The sequence below is a fragment of the Cygnus olor genome, chromosome 13 (genome assembly GCF_009769625.2).
Source record: "Cygnus olor isolate bCygOlo1 chromosome 13, bCygOlo1.pri.v2, whole genome shotgun sequence".
In the NCBI taxonomy this organism is placed as follows: Eukaryota; Metazoa; Chordata; class Aves; order Anseriformes; family Anatidae; genus Cygnus; species Cygnus olor.
Window position 1 is genome coordinate 4,667,047 of NC_049181.1, and position 20,509 is coordinate 4,687,555.

General features: G+C 35.1%; 1 protein-coding gene and 1 long non-coding RNA gene across 16 annotated transcripts in view; one reads left to right on the top strand and one right to left on the bottom strand.

Annotated features, from left to right (window-relative positions):
- The window catches only part of LOC121077154, a 49,415-nt gene extending 42,130 nt beyond the window's left edge, over positions 1–7,285 (bottom strand). For all 5 annotated transcript variants that reach the window (XR_005823922.1, XR_005823924.1, XR_005823920.1 and 2 more), the window contains exon 1: positions 7,169–7,285. This is a non-coding gene — a long non-coding RNA (uncharacterized LOC121077154). The remainder of the gene's footprint in view (positions 1–7,168) is intronic.
- Positions 1–20,509, top strand: part of PCDH11X (protocadherin 11 X-linked) — a 488,057-nt gene that overhangs the window by 36,203 nt on the left and 431,345 nt on the right. For 10 of the 11 annotated variants that reach the window (XM_040572066.1, XM_040572067.1, XM_040572064.1 and 7 more), the window contains one exon: positions 16,751–17,334. In XM_040572066.1, coding sequence (XP_040428000.1) covers positions 16,795–17,334 — 540 coding nt within the window. In that variant the 5' untranslated portion in view covers positions 16,751–16,794. Of the gene's footprint in view, positions 1–7,331; positions 7,538–16,750; positions 17,335–20,509 lie in introns of those variants that run through there. The other variant, XM_040572065.1, reaches the window with a different exon arrangement.

Consider the following 20,509-nt stretch of genomic DNA (forward strand, 5'->3'; position numbering starts at 1 on the left):
TAGGCTGGGAAAAGCATTATGGGTATAACACCTCAGAGTGATTTTTTTCTTGTTATAAGTGCCCATCATCAGTAGTAGATAGAGCACAGTCTAAATGGATAAAGCTGCACAGCTATATGGTCACAGTCACCTACAGAAGAAGTCTTTGGGAAAGAGAAGTCTTTTTTAAATAGTCCCTTGAGCTAGATTTATAAATAGAGGTCATGTTCCCTTAAATTTTGGTTCAACACTCAAAAGAACTTTGTTTCACTGAATGCTTATTATTTCTTCTTCATGTGAACCATGTATATATAAATACACACATGTACGTCCTAACTTTACAAAATGAAGCAGAAAGATAAGATTCAGGGTGTTATACTTTCCAGAATAAACAGGTTTTAGAAATAGTATTCGACTTGAGCTTCAAGAGCACAGGCTGAGATACCCAGCACTGGATACACATTTCCCAATGCTGTGGGAACCTAAGTCCTACTGGGGCTTAGGAGGACTAAAGCATTGGTTCTGCCTAAACCATTTGTGATTTCACTTACTTTCACTGAGACGTATCGTATCCAATTAGAATGTTTGAAAATTAGTTTATAGAATTTGAATAATAAAATATTTTCAGTATCTTCTAATAACTTGGAACATAATCTTACCACAAATATCACTATTTCAGCGAAAGCATAGAGGGTAATTTATAGCTGAGTATAGAAACAAAGTCTTTCTTTATGTTGAGGGACTGTTGTCTGCTTCTTGAGATTATTAAATTTTCACTCCAGTGAGTGTACAGGAAAGCAGTATATCACCAAGATGAAATGGAAAGCTTAATAGGCACTGTATCTCTTGATGTTTACAGAAACCTTGCCAAATATCTTAAAAGAAGCTGAATTGGACTCTAAAATACTGACACAAATGAAATTAGGAGGAAATTCCCCTTGCAATGGTAATACCAGATGTGTCATTCACATTATTAAAATTCTACATTGTTCTTCAGTCTATTAGATGAGAAATTACGTGTCCAAGAATAATAGAAAATCTTAGTTGCAGAAAAAGATTGGCATTTATTTTTTCAGCAAGAGGTTGAAATTGTACAAGAAGCTTGATTATTCACAAAATTAGGTTTTAAAGAAAAGAAGTCAGTCTTTCATAACAAGAAAAAGGTGTGTATCTATTCCATATTCAAAAATTTTACAGGAAACTGTCAAAATCCCACTTTATGGGAAAAAAAATACTAATTCTCTTATTTTTGCAGAAATGTAACAAAGTAAAACGATTTTGATAGCCAGTCAACCAAGGGTAGTGTTAATTCTTGCAAAACTTCTAAGATTCTTACGGAGTACTTGTTACTGTTAGGCACTAGGTGGCCTGCTTGCTAAAACATAACAATGAAGACTTACACAAAGACAATTTGCAAAAGCACTGGGTGAAAATAAATAAATAAATAAATAAAGCCTCTTTCATTTTTAACAGAGGATGATACATTTGAACTATCACATGCAAAGTCATATGTGCATATACAGGAACTCTAAAGATAGTACAACCTACTTAAATCCAACTTAGCACACAATTATTTTGCTCTTTTTTTGCAGAGAATTAATATTTAGTTCTCTGTACGTTTGCTTAAGGACGACCAGGAACTCATTCATGCTTCTAGTGAAAACATTCTTCTCTTACTCTGCAATGTCTTACCAGTGCTGGTGTTGTTGTGATATCCACCTATATGTGACCTTTGTCCTTCCCACTACTGTAAAAGATCAAAAGTGCCCACAGACAGAGAGGATACTAATTATGTATTCTCCAAATCATAAGCTCTTAGTTCTCTTGAGCAAAGTTAAAAACTAGCAAATAAAAGGTAGTAGTAACATTTGTTTTAGAAACCTATTTGGGTTATTGAATTATGCTCAGAAACATGAAAAGGGTCAGTATTACTTAATGCTTCTAAGGAGCAAATGTAAAAACTAACATTTTAGGAATGAGTTGCTCACATTTGCTCAGCAGTCTACAAACAAACAACAACAACAAAAAAATGAAATTAAGTAAACAAAGCAGCATCTTGCATCTTTTTTTTTTTTTTTTCTTTTAAAATAACTGAAGGCTAGATTGATCTGTACTCCTCAAGTCTTGCAACCTGAGCCCTGTGCTGGAACAAAACATGATAAACTCTTCATCATTTTCAGCAATTTTAAAATTTTCGGTTGTTTGTTGCTGACTGTCATTAGTGGAGATAAATGCTAACTTGAGGTGATGTTCAGCTTAAGCTTTCTGACATTTTCTTTTCTTTAAATAAAACAAAAAAATGTATAATTTGCATGATTTTAAATTTTATGAAATAAAATGAAATAAAATTTTTGATAGCAAGTCTTCTTTAAAAATAGTTGTACTGTTCAACTATATCGTTAAATACTTAACTACAGGTTTATTTCAATATGATTATTCACCTTCTTAATTTCAGGTCAAATGCAAGATTAATGAGATGGCTGAATTTCTAATGATTGTTTTATCTGTGTCTGATAGAATTCTAAAATATTAGCAGTCAAGGAGAGTGCAAAGCTTTTAATGTTCTCCAGAGACCAGTGAAAAGCATACATCTGAACATAATCTGCATTCCAGACAACACTATTTTGGTCATCAGCTTAGAAATTCATCTTGCAGATATTTTTTAACTGGATTCCCCTAATGTCTCTGTGTTAAAACCAATAAATGAACAAACAACAGAGAACCCCACTGCACCGATGTCTAATTGTATAAGAAAGGATGCTGTGTGACTAGCATAATTACTTGTTTCCTTTCTCTCCTGAAATCTTCCTGAAATCATCTGAATTTAAACAATGGATTCTGATAACTGAATATATTTTTCCAGGAACAAACAAACAAACATATATATCTCAAGCTCATATTTGTGTGTTTTAAGTCGAGTAAGAGTAGAATACACCAGCAAATACATGGCAGAATACTCTTGACACAACAAGTTCCATGAAGACGTCTCATTTTTTTCTGCTACAAGAAAACATTGCATGACGATAGAAGAGGAACTACAAGTATTTGTATTTTTGTGATTTGATCAAAAAGTGTATGCCTTCACATTCCAGACAAGCCTGAACATAAACCTCTTGAACTGATTTAAAAAAAAATCAGACTTGTCAGTATCCCTCAGATACAGAGAATTATTCTCCATTTGAAAAAATGCAGCATCCATCCACACTGTGCACTAAGGAATAGTATACTTCCTCAAACTCTGTCAGAAAAAGAAAAAAAAAATGTGATATGTGGCATACAATCAAAAAAAGCAAAACAAAAAAACATCACTAATGCTGGTATTGGCAGTAGTCAACAAATAGATGATATGCATGCTTCTCCTGATGCATAGAGACACATCACTATGAGACTTTATACTGCCTCTAGGAAATCATCATCTCTAGATATGAGAAAATAGGTGTCATGTACCAAGTCTCATAAAATACAGTGGAATTGTATTAGACAAATAGGCCTGCAAAACCCATAGAGACATAAGACATTATATCACTCTTTTTAATAGTGTCAAGTTTGAGAAAGTTCAAAATCTCTCATAATACTTTACAATATGTATGGGACTACTATCATTAAGTTCCAGTAAAGTATTCCAGTAATCTTGTCAAGCCATCTGATATTTGTTTCCTAATAATTATTATTAATAATTATTAATAGAAATAGTGGCTACTTTTCAATACCATAATACTTTAATACATCCAGACCCTATAGCAGAACAGAACAACTGTCTTTGGAAAATTTGCTCTAGGGCTTAATACATACCACAGATGATGTAACCTTGGAATTTTGACATATTTTTGTAACAGAATAGCAAGTTTTCTTTACTACACACTCTGGGTTTGAATTTTGTAAGTTCTGAGCACCTGTAATTTTACTGGAAATCACTAGGAGTTCTAACTGATAGTTACATAAACACCATCAGAGGTTAAAGATTTGAAATATTATTTTCTCTATTCACTTAATCACAAATCAATATTTCTAATTCTTACACCAGTAATTGACAGAACAGTTAATCTTATCACTGTTCTTATACCTCATCAAGCAACATATAATTATGTCCTTATGTCATTTGCGTTGATCTTGCTTAAGTCATTCAAAACAACTTTTGTGTATGAAGAAAAACATCCATTTTCTCGGTAGGTCTTAGATTTGGAGGCATAATTAGCTGATGAAAAGGAATACTCTTATCTAGTGTTTTCATGACATTTCTGTTACAACATTAATACAAACATCTAATCTCCAGAAATAACTGAAAAGCCTTTGGTCATTTCTAGTTGACTGAAACAGGCAGTATTATCACAATAGGAAGCATAAAAACTTACAAATGATACACTATTTAATACAATCCCATGTTATTCAAAGATTCTCTGTGTTGTGATTACTTCAGCTAGTAGGCTGGTGTGTGGTTTTTCATATTTTTTGTGCTCTTTTCCTAACTTTTTTTTTTTTTGCGTTTAAATAATAAGCTGTTTTCAATGGGGAAGTCACTCCATTTATATGCAAAATTAGCTTTTTCACTTGGGCTTCTGGAGTACTGGCATGACTTTTAGACAAAATAGGGGAAGACTACACATCTCTTTTAAACCTTAATAGTTGTTCACACTATTCCTTTAAGGCTTTCCTCATTTAATTCTTACTTTCAAGAACCAATATTCCATTTTCTTCAAAAATGTTCTATGCAGTGCACCAGTAATGATAAAACGCATCATGGGTCCATAATATTCTCTCAGAAAATGTGCTTCAATATAATTTTTAAAAGCTTTTTCATGAACATCAATGGCCTATAGGACTCTGATATACCAATGTATGCTGTTCTCATTATTAATATAGTGGTGTCCTCTTTTTCTCATTAAAAACCTTCAAAGAAGTCATTCATCCTTGTACTATGTCAGAAGAATGTAGAAGGACGCATGACAAATAAGACCCCAAACCTGCCTGTTATAGATTACAACCCTTAGTCTATGCCACATCACTTGTGCCTGGACATTATATGATTCTATGATCATTGGCAGTAGGCTGACCACACTTACTCAATGGACGTGTATTTCTAGCTAGAAATATTTTGTACATCTTTTAAATCCCCTTTTATTTAATTGTAATTGTTGACAAGTTTCAGTGGGGAGGTAGTGAAGAAATGCAAATAGCACATTTTCCATTATTTAAATATGAATTCATAGGGAGGAGTCATAGTATCTTCAAAAAAATTTGTGGATTCCTGTAAAACTTTAAAAATCATTTTTTCTCAGATTCTGTTAAGCATCTACTTTACCACAATAGGCTATAGTCAAGAGTATAGCTCATTTTGATATGGCCTGATACTTGTAATAGAATCTAAAATGAAGTATTCAATGTTGACACATAAGATTCTATGTAAATACTGAATAAAGTTCTGTTGTTGAGATACGTAGGTTCTCTCACGTTACTCTTAAGATATGGCATTGAATTTCCAAAGCAAAATGGAAATTGAAAATCTGGCAAATTTTGTAAACCCTGCAGAAGATGCATCTGATTTCAGTAGGCTTTGAATCAATTTAATAGGAAATTGTTTCCCAGATCCTCCACTTTTAATAAGACATTTACTATACAGGTAAAACAAAATTTGAAGCAGAAAATTGGGTCCTGCACATCAATTTGCTAGAATACATTTAATAGTATCTTTATAATTCTGTTCCATCCAATTCTGTGACTCTTTTTATTTTTTTATTTTTTGTACAAATAGTCCAACTGAATGTTGCTGTATGTTTTCTTCCAAGTCTAAAGAGCTATGCTCCATCATTTCCACTGGATAATTTAGTTTTCAATCCCCTTTCCAGAATCACTTTAGTGTAGCGCTCCTGGCACAGAACTTCAGTGCTTTGAGAAGCAATCCGTGTGTTTGCAATCTCTACAACAGTTTGGGGATCTGTCAGGATGGGAGAAGCTATGCACTAGAAAGTATTTTACCAGAACAGTTAGAGGATTGCAGTGGTGGTAGGGTTTTTGGGGGAGTTGGTTGGCTGAGCGGGGAGGGGTGTGCTTCTGCTTCACTTTTTTCTGTTTAAATAGCAGAGAAAAATATTTTACATTTTTATCTATACAAACTATAGAATTACATGGTTTATTATACATATCAATAAAGCAGGACACTTTTTAATAATTAGAAAGAAAATTCTAAAATATTTAGACTAATTCTCCTGATAAATGTTGGCATCTTTAATAGTCGTGCATATGCCGATATAGTCACTAAAAGCTCAGTCCTATACCATTAGTATATAAAGCATTAAATTTTGTTGCAATTCATACATAATTTCCTATTCATCCCCTGTTTAAAAGTTACATCAAACAATGTGAAATAACTCAATTTGCAGAAATCACAGTATAAAGTAACCATTGCTGTTACTACTATCTTTGATTACTTGCATGGTAGCAATGTATTGAAATGAAGGTCACTTTATGCTACAGAGGTATAGCAAGGAGAGAATTTCTCCTTAACATTGGAAGAACAGTTAATTAAAGACAGTTGGGTCACGAGGAAATAATTGGATGGTATTACTGAATTTGAGTGATAGAAGAGCATGAGAGATAAACGCACGTTGTTAATGTTGTAAGATATGAATTTTGAGGCTTGATCTTAAGCCAATTAACTAACAATCTTGGATCAAACTCATGCTATTTGTGTCCCACTTAGTAAATCATGAGAAATCTTATTTCAAACAGGTTTCCTTTTTCTTTTATATACTTTTATTTTCTGTAGTTAGTAGAGGAAAAAGGGTGGTTCACTTTTCCTCGTAGAGTTTTCTAAAACCACATGGCACTGCAGCTGTTATTGCTAACACCTTCAGTGTATACAGCACCTTTCATTTTGGAAGATCCCTGAAGTGCTTTACAGCACTAAATACAGGGATTATTTCTCATACCACTGAAAGTCTGTACCAAAAGTGTTGCACTGAGGGAGCTCGGAGAAAGGGAGCACAGAATAATTGATCCAACTGAACCTATGAAACACAGGCATTTATGTAGGCCGACAGCCTGTGGTAGCCTGGGCCAGAACGTGCAGAGAGCAATACTCTTTTTAAGTGCTTATTCACGTAAAAATTTACAAAAGCTATAGCCATTGCCCTAGCTTTCTTTCAACATATTGAATGAAAAAGGTGACGCGCAGCGCTGTGCCAGCTCTTACCAAGTAGATTTGCTGTTCCACGGGTGAGAGGTCCCTCAGTGTTTTGTGGTAGTCATAGGTGCTACTCGCGTACCTTGTCCCATGCCTTGCACTGGGTGGTGCTGGGGGAACCCCAGGTGGGAGATGGCAGCAGGGGAGCCGCAGGAAGGAGATGGTGGCATAAAGGCAGCTGAGCGGGGAGCCTCCTGCTGTAGGGAGGCTGGTGGCGTCCCCGGGAACCTTCCAGAAGGAGGCGGTGGCCATCACAGCACTGTCCCGCCTTCAGGCCTGGTGCGGGGGAAGCGTCAGCTGTGATACTGTCCCAGCCTCCCCACAATATATGCCACAAGGCCTTCCACAGGTAGAGGTGCTGCCTCTCTGGGCGTCCAGGTGAGGAAAAAGGATGGGTTTTCCTAAAAGAGGCTGGTGGGCTGTGGAGGGACCGATAAGCTCTGAAGCCAGCTGAGCTCAGGCGCGCCTCTCAGGAAGAAACTGGCCTGCCAGGACGGTTAGTGGAGGGATGTCTACCTATTCTCTATTTCTTTTTTCTTTTTTTCCCCCTCACCTGTAACAGGTGTGTGATTCTGACGTATTCCGATAAAACTTCTGTTCAGGTGGTTTGGTTCTACCCTTGGAAAAGCCCTTGCTGTCTGACGTTATCTTCTCATAGGAGAATCTTTTGTGTTACATAATGCAATTTTTTATTTGTGTTGTGTATTTAGGTGGGGAAAGTAGCTAAGAATCTGATTACTTTCCTAGCTTTGGACTTATATACAACTTAAGAGACTGTTTTTTCCACTGTTGTAATTTGTGTGTGTGTGCATGGCATTCTTACAGCTTCCAGGGTTGTGTTTAAATTTGTTATTTATAAATATTTATTCTTTTGTATTGCATCCATGTGTTACATGTGACAACTTTGGACAAACAGGCTGTTTATTGGTGAGAATTGTATGCCAAAATATGGAAAACCTCTTTTGTGGTATGCTTTATATTTTAAACTTTTGATCGGTACCTTCTAGTTAAAATCTCATTTACATTTAAGCCATCTATTAAAAGGACAAAAAATCCCATATGAAAATGGGTAGCTGCACTGCTAGTGAATGAAAAATGTTTAGTTTCTTTTCGAAGCCATTCCACGAGAATCTTAAAACTTTTTTTTTTTTCTGTATTTTGTAAACCTTTGCTTAAAGGCAGTGGGTTGAATAGGAAACATTTTGCTGCTGTGAAGTTTTTGCAAGAATAACAGAGTGAATGTGAAATTTCCTGAACTGTTTTATTCTTATGCTTATTTTCTTCATTGTCAGTAATATAAGTTCTTTGATTATTAGCTAGTTATTATAATTGTGAGTAATTGAATACATTAATTAAGGACTGCATAAGTGTATGAAGTTTGTATGTTTGAATGTGTTTGTTCACGAGCCTTACAGCATTAGAAATGGAACAGAAGTGTCCATTTTTAGACAGACAGAGGGGAAGCTGGAATAAACAAATCCTAAAATATGTTCTATAAATGCTTTGTTACTGTAATCTCCTGGGCCTATGTCATGCGAGCACACTGAGAAGATAATAGAGGTAAAGTTCAGCACCTCCTTTCCTTTCAGGCTTGTAGGAGTACTCCGAGGACCTTTAAAAAAAATCTGAGAGTTAACTTCACAGGATGCCTTGGCTTTTGGGAGTGTGTTATGCTGAGATAGAGAGAAATTGATGGAAATATGAAAGCTTAAGACTAAAAAGAAGATTTATAGAAAGAGTAAGGTTTTGGTATTAATTGAAATTTAATACATGAATCCTTATACCCAGGGGACAACTTTTTTTTTCTTTTCTTTTCAGAAACTTGATGCAACTAGTGCAATATTGCAGATTACCAGGGTTTAACAAGGATTTCAAAATATAAATAGTTTTTCTTTTTATAGTACAAATCTTAATTGAAAGAAAAGAATACTATTTTTTTTCTAAATGTTTTGGGAACAATGTACTCAAAAGTGGAACTTTTGAGAAGTTTATGTTAATTCAGTTACATCGTCTCAATGTTTTGAACTGAAGGGGGTTGAGGTAAGAAGGGGGCTGATTTCTGCTAGTCTACAATGACAAAATGTCATTATGCATATGCCTGGGCTCTAGTCAAAATCATATTTACTGTGGGTAGGTAATAGATGATATAGCATTCAGCTGTAAGCAATATTTCCATTTTTATTCAGAAATACTTGAATTGTTTAGTAGACACTGTGAAGTGTATTTTTTCTATTCAATAATGAAAGTTATTAACTGGCAGCAGGTCAATAATGCAAAATGCATTATGTATGAAACAGGTGATCTTGACAATCACTGCTTCAAAGGATTTGACACAAGTGACTAAACTCAGATTTACTTTCTCTTTTGAATAAAAATGCATTTGAAGTTGAAATACATCCAATGATCACATATGTTCATGTGATTTCTTTTTGTGATACCACATGCTCTTGCCATTAGCTTATGGATGATATTTCTTTGCTTTAGTAGAGACTTCATTTTCAGATTTGAGGCATGAACAGATTTTCAAGGAGCAAAACTAGAGCAAATTTCACTTAATGCAAAAAGGTGTTCATGTGTTGAAAAACAAATAAAAAAATAAGAAAATGACATTGCAAAAAAAATCAAGTTACTAATAGTGTGATTCACATTGTTTTTGAAAGTTTGTCATGCTCTACAATTTCAAATATATATTCACTAAAACTCAATGTTGTGTTAGCTTTGGAGTTGTAAGAATTATTTGCTTTTTTAAATGGTTTACAGTGTTTCTGTCAAAGAAAATTATATAGCCATGCTTATCATCAGGGAGATCTTCACCTTTTTTCCCCCAATATTTCTGTCCTCAACCCTTAGCTTTCTGTGCAGCTCTGGTACAAAACTTTACAATGCTAATAGCAGGATCTACTATTTCCTAGAGTTGACACTATATAAATAAACTTCATATTGCATATTCTCACAGTTTTCTTAAATAAGTTACAGGGTATTTTAAATATATTTGCTGAGTGATTGGTAGATGCGTTTTCCCAAACATGGATTGTGCTTACCATTTTAGTAAAACAGTTTGACGGATTAATTTGGAACAATTAAAAGAAATTACTGTTTATGCCAGATACCAAAGTGATTGAGTTCAGTTTGTCCGTACAGCATAATTACTGCCTGTTGTGTATTTGTGGTTTTGCTCACTGTTGCCAGCATCTCGATACAAGTTTTAATAAACACTCTTCCTATTAGTTATAGATTAGTCTCAGGAATATGTAATTCAGCTTCAGTAAGGAGGTACGAATTTCTTGGTTTACACACCTTGACTGCTTCTTCATGTGGCTGCAGAAATCTGTCCTTTGCATGTTAACTTGTAATTTCTTTAGCTAAAGAGTATTTCTTAGCATGGGGGGAAGGGGTGCGTTAGGAGGAAGGAAGCAAAAATAAACCTAAAAATACTCTGTTTCTAAAGCAGTGAAGACTGAATCAGGAGAGCATGGAACGGCAGAAGCAAGTTGTTTCACGGTCATTTAATTCTTTTGTTGACTTCAGTGGGTGTTAGGTGGTGTTTTCATCTGGTGATAGGAACTTTCAGATTCATTTTGTTCGTCTCTGGAAAAAAAATCATATTAAAGAAACATCATTGAAGTCAGTACCATCACGCTAATAAAAAATAGATCTAAGAATAAATCAGTCCTTTAGTGGATTTAGAGTAAAATCATATGAGGGAATGAATTTGAAAGCCTTGAGAATATAGCAAATTGTCTGTTTCTCTTTGAGGTAGGTCTTTCTCTTTGAATATGATCATGAAGTATATTATGTAGGGAGTGCATTAGGTGGAAAAATACTGATGGCTGCAAAATAATTTCACTTTGAAACAGTTTAGAGTGTGAAAATGAGTTAAGGATGTTCGTCATCATTTGCTTCTTTGGTGTTAAAAAGAAGAGGGAGATTCCTGCCAGGCTATAGCTTTAGAGTGTTTCTTCTTGTCATCAAAAATGGTAAGAAATACCAGTAAAAGCTTTACTTTTATTTTTTATTTTTAAAGGGAAAAAAGGGAAAAACAAGTTAACCGCCATCAAAACCAGTCAGTCTGAAGTAAAATATTGTATGTATGATGATGAGGGTAGACATTGCTGTATTCAGCTATGTTAGTGACTTACACCTAAAAACAAAACAAACAAAAAAAACCCACAAACCAAAAACCTGTGGTACCAGAAAACAGTCCTAACGGTCTAGCAGCTGAGATTTACAGAATAAAATTGAAATCTGTATCAACATCAAACAGGATTCAGCAATTCAAAACCTCTGAAATATAGTACAGAACTGTTTCATTGTCAGTGGGCACTTCAGAGGGAGCCTTTCTGAACTGGAATAGTTAAAATAGCTCAGTCTTCAGTTAGATAATATTATAACCATGCTACTGTCTGAAAAAAGAGAGTCCATGTCATGGGGATCTTTTGCTTTGAGGAACACTTTTAACATAGTGATTTCAATACTCCTATTTAAGGGTTCAAGGGTTGCTAGCAGCAAATGAAAGGGATATTATATTGAAAAGTAGTGGTATACTAGCTAAATTAGTCTATGTAATTAAAGTAGTTCGGGAATATGAAGATAAGAATGGGAGTAATTTTCAGGGTTTCTTCTCTATTGTAATTTTTCAATATTTAGATACTGTAGCCGTTGTGAACTTCAATGCAATATTCCCAATTTATTTAAACAGCCTATGCTCCTTTTTTTCCTCAAAACTTGTTGCAGTTACAAAATATTATCAAATGTTATTTGTTCATACTCTAAATCATGTCTGAACCTAGGTATCAAGAAATAGTGCTGCTTCTACAGTTGGCCTCTTCACTGCATTTGCTACTTCTCTGTGATTTTCTTAAGTAAGAACTTGAAATCCAGTCCCTTATTAAGGGACCAGATTGAGCCTTGTGTATAAAGAACATATTTAGATTCTACCTTCACATCATACTCCATTAGGTACTTGTAGGTTTTATATTCTCTCTACTTCTGAAGGTAGATATGATTTGACAACTACAAAAAGAAGATGATAATGAACGATGATAATATGGGGATTGTCATTAATATTTAGTATATTGGACAAAAAAGCAGGTGCATTTAAGTGCATAGATGCTCAGATGAAAGAGCAAATTTGTAATTGCTTTTTTCCCCTCCTACCCTCCATTCTGTCCATCTGGTCCATTTGCCTTTCTAGTTCAGAAGTCAGCAGTACAGACACCAATGAATTCTTTTGAAAGCTGGGAAAATGGCTTGGCAAGCTTATTGTTACCTCCTGTTAAACAATTTTGTTTGTTCTTATTTTTTACCTTTTTTTTAATTTTATAAGTGTTGTTGAATGTTGGAGCTTATGACAGGTGTTTCAGACCTGAGCCACTCTATTTAGTCTTCTGTGTATTTTTTATTTTTTATTTTGCTTCTATGTTTCGGTCATCAAGAAAGGTTTTGTCCGCACACTGTACTGTGACTGACCTTCTACTCAGTTCCTTTCTTTTTTCCTTTTTGTATTTTTATCTTGCTTGTCTTTCTCAGTTCATCTCTTTTTCTACCATCTGTTACCATTCGCATGCTCTCTTTTGACGATTTCACTTAATGTCCCATTTTCGTTGACTGTGTCATCCTTATTTGCGGTTTCTTTAGCCTTTCATTTTCTTCTAGGATTTTAGAATTCTAGAAATGCTCAGATTTCGTAAATGTCTTTCAGAATGATGCTTGGTTGCTAGAGAGTACCTCCTGCTCCTCTCTTCTTTGCATTGCCGTTGCCATAGTATTCCCATCAGTGCTATGACACAAATGACAGGCAACTTACAGCTATAACTACATAAACAGGTTGCTTAAAGAACAACACTTTTCCCATGGCATAAGAAGTTCATCATATGTCTGAACAGAAGACTTGAGTAATGTTGCTCCCCCCATTAAAGGGCCACAGGTATAGAATAGTTCTTAAAGGTTCAAAGCTGTTCCTAAAACTGCTTAGAAAGGCAGGTAAAGACCATTTAAAGACAGTTTATTATCCAGAAGTTCAAGAATGATAAGTCATTGCTGGTTGTTTTCTTTATCTTAACACCAGACAGTTTTCTACTAAACTCCTAACAGTCCGTGCTACATGTCTATGCCATTTAGTTTTTCAGGAAAATCTACAGGGATAACATACATTACAAAAAGTTATGTTAGTATTTATCTCACATGATTTATAATAATGGTGTTCTGTTATTTCCGTGTTTTACTATTTTTTTAAAAATACAAAATAAATACAGTTTTTATAGAATGGTTCAGGCTTTGTCTCATTTTAAAAAAGAGAAAAATATACTAGTAATGTAATATGAGGAAATTCCACCTCACAGTTTTCCTGACTGACCTCTTTGAGTCTTTTTTTGTTGTTATATTGTAGTCCCTAGAACCTCTACCGTGGCTAAAACTGGAGTTAATGGAGTTCTTATTAGTTAATTTTAAATTTAAATTATTTACTGGTACTATTAGGAATTTCAGAATTTATTTGGAAAACTTTTTTCATGAACCCTTTAGAATTTTTGACTTGTACTCACACTGAAATTGTTTTCTAAAACTTTCTTGATTAAACACAAACTTTTGTTTCTAGTACAATTAAAATTCCCAGTATCCTCAAAACTAGAGAGAGAGGAGCAGAGTAACGTTAATAACCCTGTTAATAGTCAAAAAATGTACTATATAAATTTACTTGGAAGATATATGTACATGTATATGCAATATTTTTAATCAATTATTATGATTTATAGACAACTCTTCTATCAATGTTATTACAGAATAATTTGGGATAGGGCAGGGAATTTGGTTTATTTCTAAATTTGTTTCATTTAAATGCACAGAAATGAACTGTAGGCTTAAAATATTACTCCATGGACATCAGGATCCCTTTTTAGTATTTTTTTAGTTTAACTTCTAATAGAGAAGGAAAAATTGGCATAATTGTGCCAATTAGTGCCAACAGTACGTGCAGGACATGCTGCCATTCTGAAATTTAGTTTTGAGGAAAAGGTTTAAATATCAAGTGTTCACAATAACCCATACATTTTTGTTGCTGTTTTGTCTGGAAACAATGTAAAAATAAAAAAAATATATAATATAATATATATATATATATGTATAAAAACTATAGTCAATACAGAAATTACTTTTCTGAAATAAGATCTTTCTGCAGTTTGAATGCATGTGTGCAGCTCCTTTAGCAGGTGTGATAATTGTTAGAGATGTGCTGACAAATAAAATGCACACAGTTAAAAATATTATTAGTCAACCTAATATATTTGTACAATATCACCACAGTTCTTTCATTAAACTCATGCTGCTACCATAGTGTTACTGTTAATGATAATCAGTATCTGCTGATGACTTCCCTATTTACATATTTAAATGGAGTTTAATATTGTAATGGATTTATAAAATGGCTGTTCGTAGAACACTGTTTCTTCACTCCTGAATACCTGTTCGATGTTGTATCATGTTGACCTACTGAAGTACTGCAAGTAAGTCAGTGAATTACTAAAATAGTGCAGGTAATGCAGTACCTATGCCACATAAACTGCATATCCAGTTCTCACCGCTGTCAGTAATCTTATTCAGGTTAATTGAATTACTCCAGTGAGTAATGCGTTTTTTCATAAACGAAGACTTGCAGGATTGGATTTTTCTTTCATGTTGTTCCTTATGTATAATCACAAAGCCAGAAAATGCTTTGCAGTTAAATCCTGTTGCTGTGGAAAGATACACCTTGCAGATCTAGTTGGAATGTTACAGGAAGTTACTCTCACTGAAAAGCAGGTTACAGAGTTGAAATGGAATAACTATATTAGTGTTCCTAATCTGTCTCACTGTAAAGTCAAATGTTTTAATTTAAATTACCATGGAAGTGATACTGCTGAAAGGCAGTAAGTAAAGGGTGAAGACAATTACTGGCTTCAGTAATTTCTTAAACAACTGCAGCTTGGTCCATGGGAGTAAATCACTCTGTGCTATGACGGAGAGAATAAAATCAGAAGAGGAAGGGGAAAGGTTATTTTTTTTTTCACCTGAACAGTGGAAAGAATGTAGGTGTGCTAATACAGCTATATTTGAAAAAGACACTAAGCTGGTAGGAGCAGAAATTTCACTAATTAAAAAATTATTTTTAGAAAGAACTCTTGAATGCTTACCTTACAAAAATACTGTTCTAGATTATCTTAAATTCTGCAAAGGCAGAATGGTGTAAAGATTAGGCAAAGCAGCATGTTCTATACATGGAGCTATATGGTGTGTTTTCCTCTAGAAGTTGTCAGCTGAAGGCATTTATCTGTATGTACCTATGTCATCCCCTTCTATTTCTGTCTTTCCATAAATTTAAGGTTGTTAACAATCTTGAGATGAGAATATATTGTTATTCAGAAATTAGATTGAAAAGTACAAAATGTTATTTTCTTCAGCCCTAAACAAACCTGTATCTCATTTTAAATGTGTTGGCATCTCAGAGTATTTAGTTCATATAGGAGCAGATTTCACCAGATTCACAACTACGTAACATTTCGTTCAGTTCAGTCTCCAGTAGATACATTAAGTACTGTCACATACCAGAAGGGAAATTATTTCTGTGCAGTCTGTCTTTTATTTATTTATTTATTTTAATCAAAGAAAGCACAAGAAATCCCACTGTCTTGGAAATTATCCAAGTATTATAACAAGTACCCAAGATAGAGATTATTTACTGGTATGGTGGGCTGTTGGAGAACTGAGACTGGTACAGGGTTACCCTTGGTGCTAGGAAAAATCTTTTAGCCTTATTGCTACGTTGAAAAGTTCCAGTGTTTGCTGTGCTCCTTCTTTGTTAGAATTTGTCCTCTGTTGTGGTTTTAGACCCCTAATCCAAATTTCAATGAATTGAATGGTAGTATTTCTGTTTATTTCCAAAGCTCAAATTGGATCTTGTCTCCTTAGAGAAAAGGACTGCTGTATTACTGTCCCTTTGCTAGAAAGACTTCCACCAACTGGTGGCTGAAGTTCACTATCTGCATAAGGTTTTCTTGCTAGTTTAAGCTCCTTTAATAAAAATAACAGCAAAGAAATCTGGTGAACAAATATAATGAAATTTTGTCAGTGCAAAACTTGGGGGCAAATTAAGACGAGTATTCTTGGTTTCCCATCTCTAAGCAAGTGGTATAAAAAGATCTTGTTCTCAGCAGATGGTTGCTTGCAAACTCCTTGCCTACATTTTTCCTTGGAGACAAGAAATTGAGGATAAAGTGGCAGAGGGTTCAAAGGAAGAGGTTTTCTTAAGGAGAAACGAGAAATCTAATGGTGGAGACAGAAATAATGATTTATCTTTGTTTTTATTTATTTGTTTATTAACTCTGATCCAGTTCTAAGATTCGTACCTCAAGTATTTAGGAAGCAGATGGAAGTAGAAATATGTGCAAGAGATTTTATGTTTTCTGACGGATTGTTAAGTCAAATCTCATTTTACTAATTGGGTTTTCAATCAGTTCAGTTTATTTCTTGTAGAAAGAGTAGTCCTTTCATATCTTCATCGTTTGAAAAGCACAATATTCTGTAATTTTTAAAATATTTTCTCTCTTTTCCTTTTTCCAGCTACTCTTGGTGTTCTCCACAAATATTCATTAGTCATTCTGGAAATGGACTTGCTGTCTGGAACCTACCTCTTGGCAGTCTTATTAGCCTGTATTGTATTTCAATCTGGCGCACAGGAGAAGAATTATACAGTGCGGGAAGAACTGCCTGAAAATGTCCTCATTGGCAACTTGCTCAAGGATCTTAACTTAACGCTGGACCCAGATGTCCCCCTTTCCTCACCGTTACAGTTCAAGCTTGTGTATAAGACTGGGGATGTACCGTTAGTACGGGTGGAGGAGAACACTGGTGAGATATTCACAACTGCCAACCGCATAGACCGAGAGAAGCTGTGCTCTGGCATCTTTAGTGAGAATCGCTGCTTCTATGAGGTGGAGGTTGCTGTTTTGCCTGATGAAGTTTTCAGACTGGTCAAGATCAGATTTCTAATAGAGGATATAAATGACAATGCCCCACTCTTTCCATCAACAGTTATTAACATCTCTATACCTGAAAACACAGCAATTAATTCTCGCTATTCTGTTCCATCTGCCATTGATCCCGACATCGGTGTGAATGGTATTCAACATTATGAACTTCTTAAGGTGGGTTTCTTTTCTTCTGTGTTATTGTCTTTGTGTTACTGCTGACCAACAGATACTGCCAGTTGTCATCAAAACATTAGAAATATGAAGCTGTTTACTGTAGTAGTGGTGCACTGTAGATAACTGTCTTGAAATGTTAACCTGAGAGCATTATAGTGCATCTTATATTCACTTTGTAGAAAGTTGTTTATGTATGTGTATCTGTGTAACAGTGTGAAACATGCACATCTTCATTAACTTTCAACCAGCAAAGTATTTGTACAACTTTGGCTAACAATCTTCTTGAGCCACCAAAAATATGTTCTGATCACCACCAATGTGACAGACCTGAACGGAACAGTATATTGCAGTGGGTTTGTGTCTCCCTCTTGTGTGACTGTTAGATTTGAGCAGTAGAACTTCACTAGAAGATTATGCGATGTGTTTGTTGTCTGTCATAGAGAAGCCATCAAACAGCAAGACAGACTCTTCTATTCTGGAATAGCTGATCTGTGTACCAACGAGTTATGGTAGAATGGAAATGAATCCAATTATCAAAGTAGTTTTGTAATGTTTGGTCAAACATCATGTTTGAGTAGGAGAAACTCCAAGATATGCCTAAATGCAAGGATAAGAGTACCAGTGGCCTAGTAAGAGCAGATATGTCATATTCTAGCTTTTACCCTTTCTAGCTAATGACAGAAAAACTCTGGAATTAAGGAGCAAAAGAACAACATGTTAGCATGTTCCAACAGCTGGGAAAGGTTTGAAAAGGTGTGAGGTTTGAATTTACTTACGTAGAGAGTACAAGGAAGAAATGTATCCTAAAATGGTTGTGTTACTACGTGGGAAGCTGAAAATGCCTTTACTTCCCTTGATTTGGAGTGGGAAACTAATGGGTAGTTAGCAACCAGATACCCTCATCACTGATTGCAAGAATACAGAATATGCAGGCCATTATATTGCTTGATTGACTTGACAGCAAATATTCACTAATACCAGTACTTACTAGCAATTTAATAAAAATAAAATGCTGCCTTGTTTTAGCTCCTTTAAATTGCTTATGGTCTCAAGTGATCTTGGCAGTTCAGAGGCCAAGTAGTGACAGACTCTTTCAGAATACTGCATGCTGCTCACTTCTGGTGAGCTTTTTAAAATAACATGTTGGTCTGTCCATTCTCTTTGTAGTCTGGAAATTTAAGACTTTTAAAGAATTTACTTTTTTAAGCAAAGACCTCAGTGCTTAAAAGTTTTTAGCCTCAGTTACAATGAGAGTAGACAGACCTACACATTATTTTAGGTAGATCGCCAAAAGTGTCCGACAGGATATCATCTTCCTGATTTGGCATTTTAACTGAAAATCTAGGGAATGGATAACAGCATATTAAATAAATAACAGTAGAAGTAGAAAATACTAAAAAAAAAAAAAAGCCAGGGGTATAGACAAAATGTGGCAAAATAATACACCGTCTACATGGACAAATGTTAGATAATTTATCCAAGGAAAAAATGCTGTTATTGTAGGAAAACAAGAAACACAAAAAATAGCAAAATCATGAGTCCCTGGGATTGAATGAGCAACATTTTAGGTCACCACAACAGCAGCCTTGTTTTATGTGTTTGAGTTGTGTGTTTATTCATTTTTGGATTGTGTCAGAAACAGAATGTAAGAGATCAGCAGAAGAATATCACACAAGTGGGAGCTCATCTAAAATACAACCTACAGCTCTGTACATCTCTTTACCAAAAATAGTTTAGCGTGCAAGGCCTTGTCTAAAGATCAAATGTGACATGAGGTGGTCTGCCAAAGAGAGCGGTGCAAATAACCCTTTTTTTTTCCCCCCATTTACTTTAGTATTTGAATAATAATAATAATAAAATAAAACCAGTTATACATTTATTTATGTTTCTCTGCTGAAAAACTGTTTTTAACAAATAATAAGGGAAGGAAAGGTGATGTGGATGAGGACACGCACTGAAAGTTGTGAATTCTTGTGCTAGATGTGCTGCAACGAAAAAAAATTTGTAAATTCACAGCCCTACAGACAGATCTCCTAAATGAATTAATTGCATTTTTCTCTTGCATGCCTGCTTGTCAGGTGATTCTTGAGTTATGGATTCACTGTCTTTTTAAGGCAGCAATAGCTTGGAAAGTATCTCTGAATCCAAGAAGCAGTTTATGACAGCCAGATACCATTTGGAATAATAACATCGCTGTATTATTCCATTCAGGTCCTAGTAGTTTTTATGATGTTAATGCCAAAACTGACCATATGAGTAGGAGAAAAAAGTGGTAGGAGGGAAGGATTCTGGTGAGCAGGCAGGGAACACAGCATATATACAAAGATCCATTCATCACTGTGGAAGAATAAGGATATGAAAGAGGAAGGGAAGAGTAGTGCATGCGAATCCTTTCATGGTTAACCCGAATGCCAGGAGCGAGAGTGACAGACACACAAAAATGATGTTGCTTGCCTTTTCTCCCAAAATGCTGCTTGAACGTTTGTTATTCCACGCTGGTTTTGGGGGTGCACTGTGAAGATTCGCATGTCTTCTGGCCTTCGATACATGTTAACCTTTTCCTTCATTTTATAATCAGCATACAGAAAAGTGAGGAAACTGCAGTGCGTAAAACTGCACAGTGTGAATCTAGCAGGGCTGATGTGGCAGCGTTGTGGGCTGCTGGGGAAGCACCCGATAGCGGGGTGGTGGGCAGGGCCGTGAACCTGGAGGGCCACAGAGAAGTGGGAGGTGATCAGGTAGGCAAGTCACTTCACAGGAGCACACAGGCTGATGCTCTAATATGCATACAGCAACAGAGAGAATATGTTGAGCTGTACTTTAGAGAAATTAACATCAAATTAACAGGCTGTGCAATAAAGAGGAAGCTCTTCAGTTATATTTCACTTTTAAAAAAGGTTAGCTAAAATGTACTTACAGTCGGTATGGAGCCAGGCCTATTCTCCAGGAAGAGAAAGAGATTTTTGCCATACCTGTTTTTGCTAACTACAAACACATCTGAAAAGTTTAGAGATCTTTAGCACACTTTCAGCAACTCTATTTTGTTCGGAAGAAAACATTTACGTGTTACAGTATTTCCTCACTCTGTTACTCAGTGCTTATGTTACTGCCCCCCTCCTAGTATGGAAAAAAGATTTCATGTAATTGTTGTATTCTGTTTCTTTTGCAAAATAGA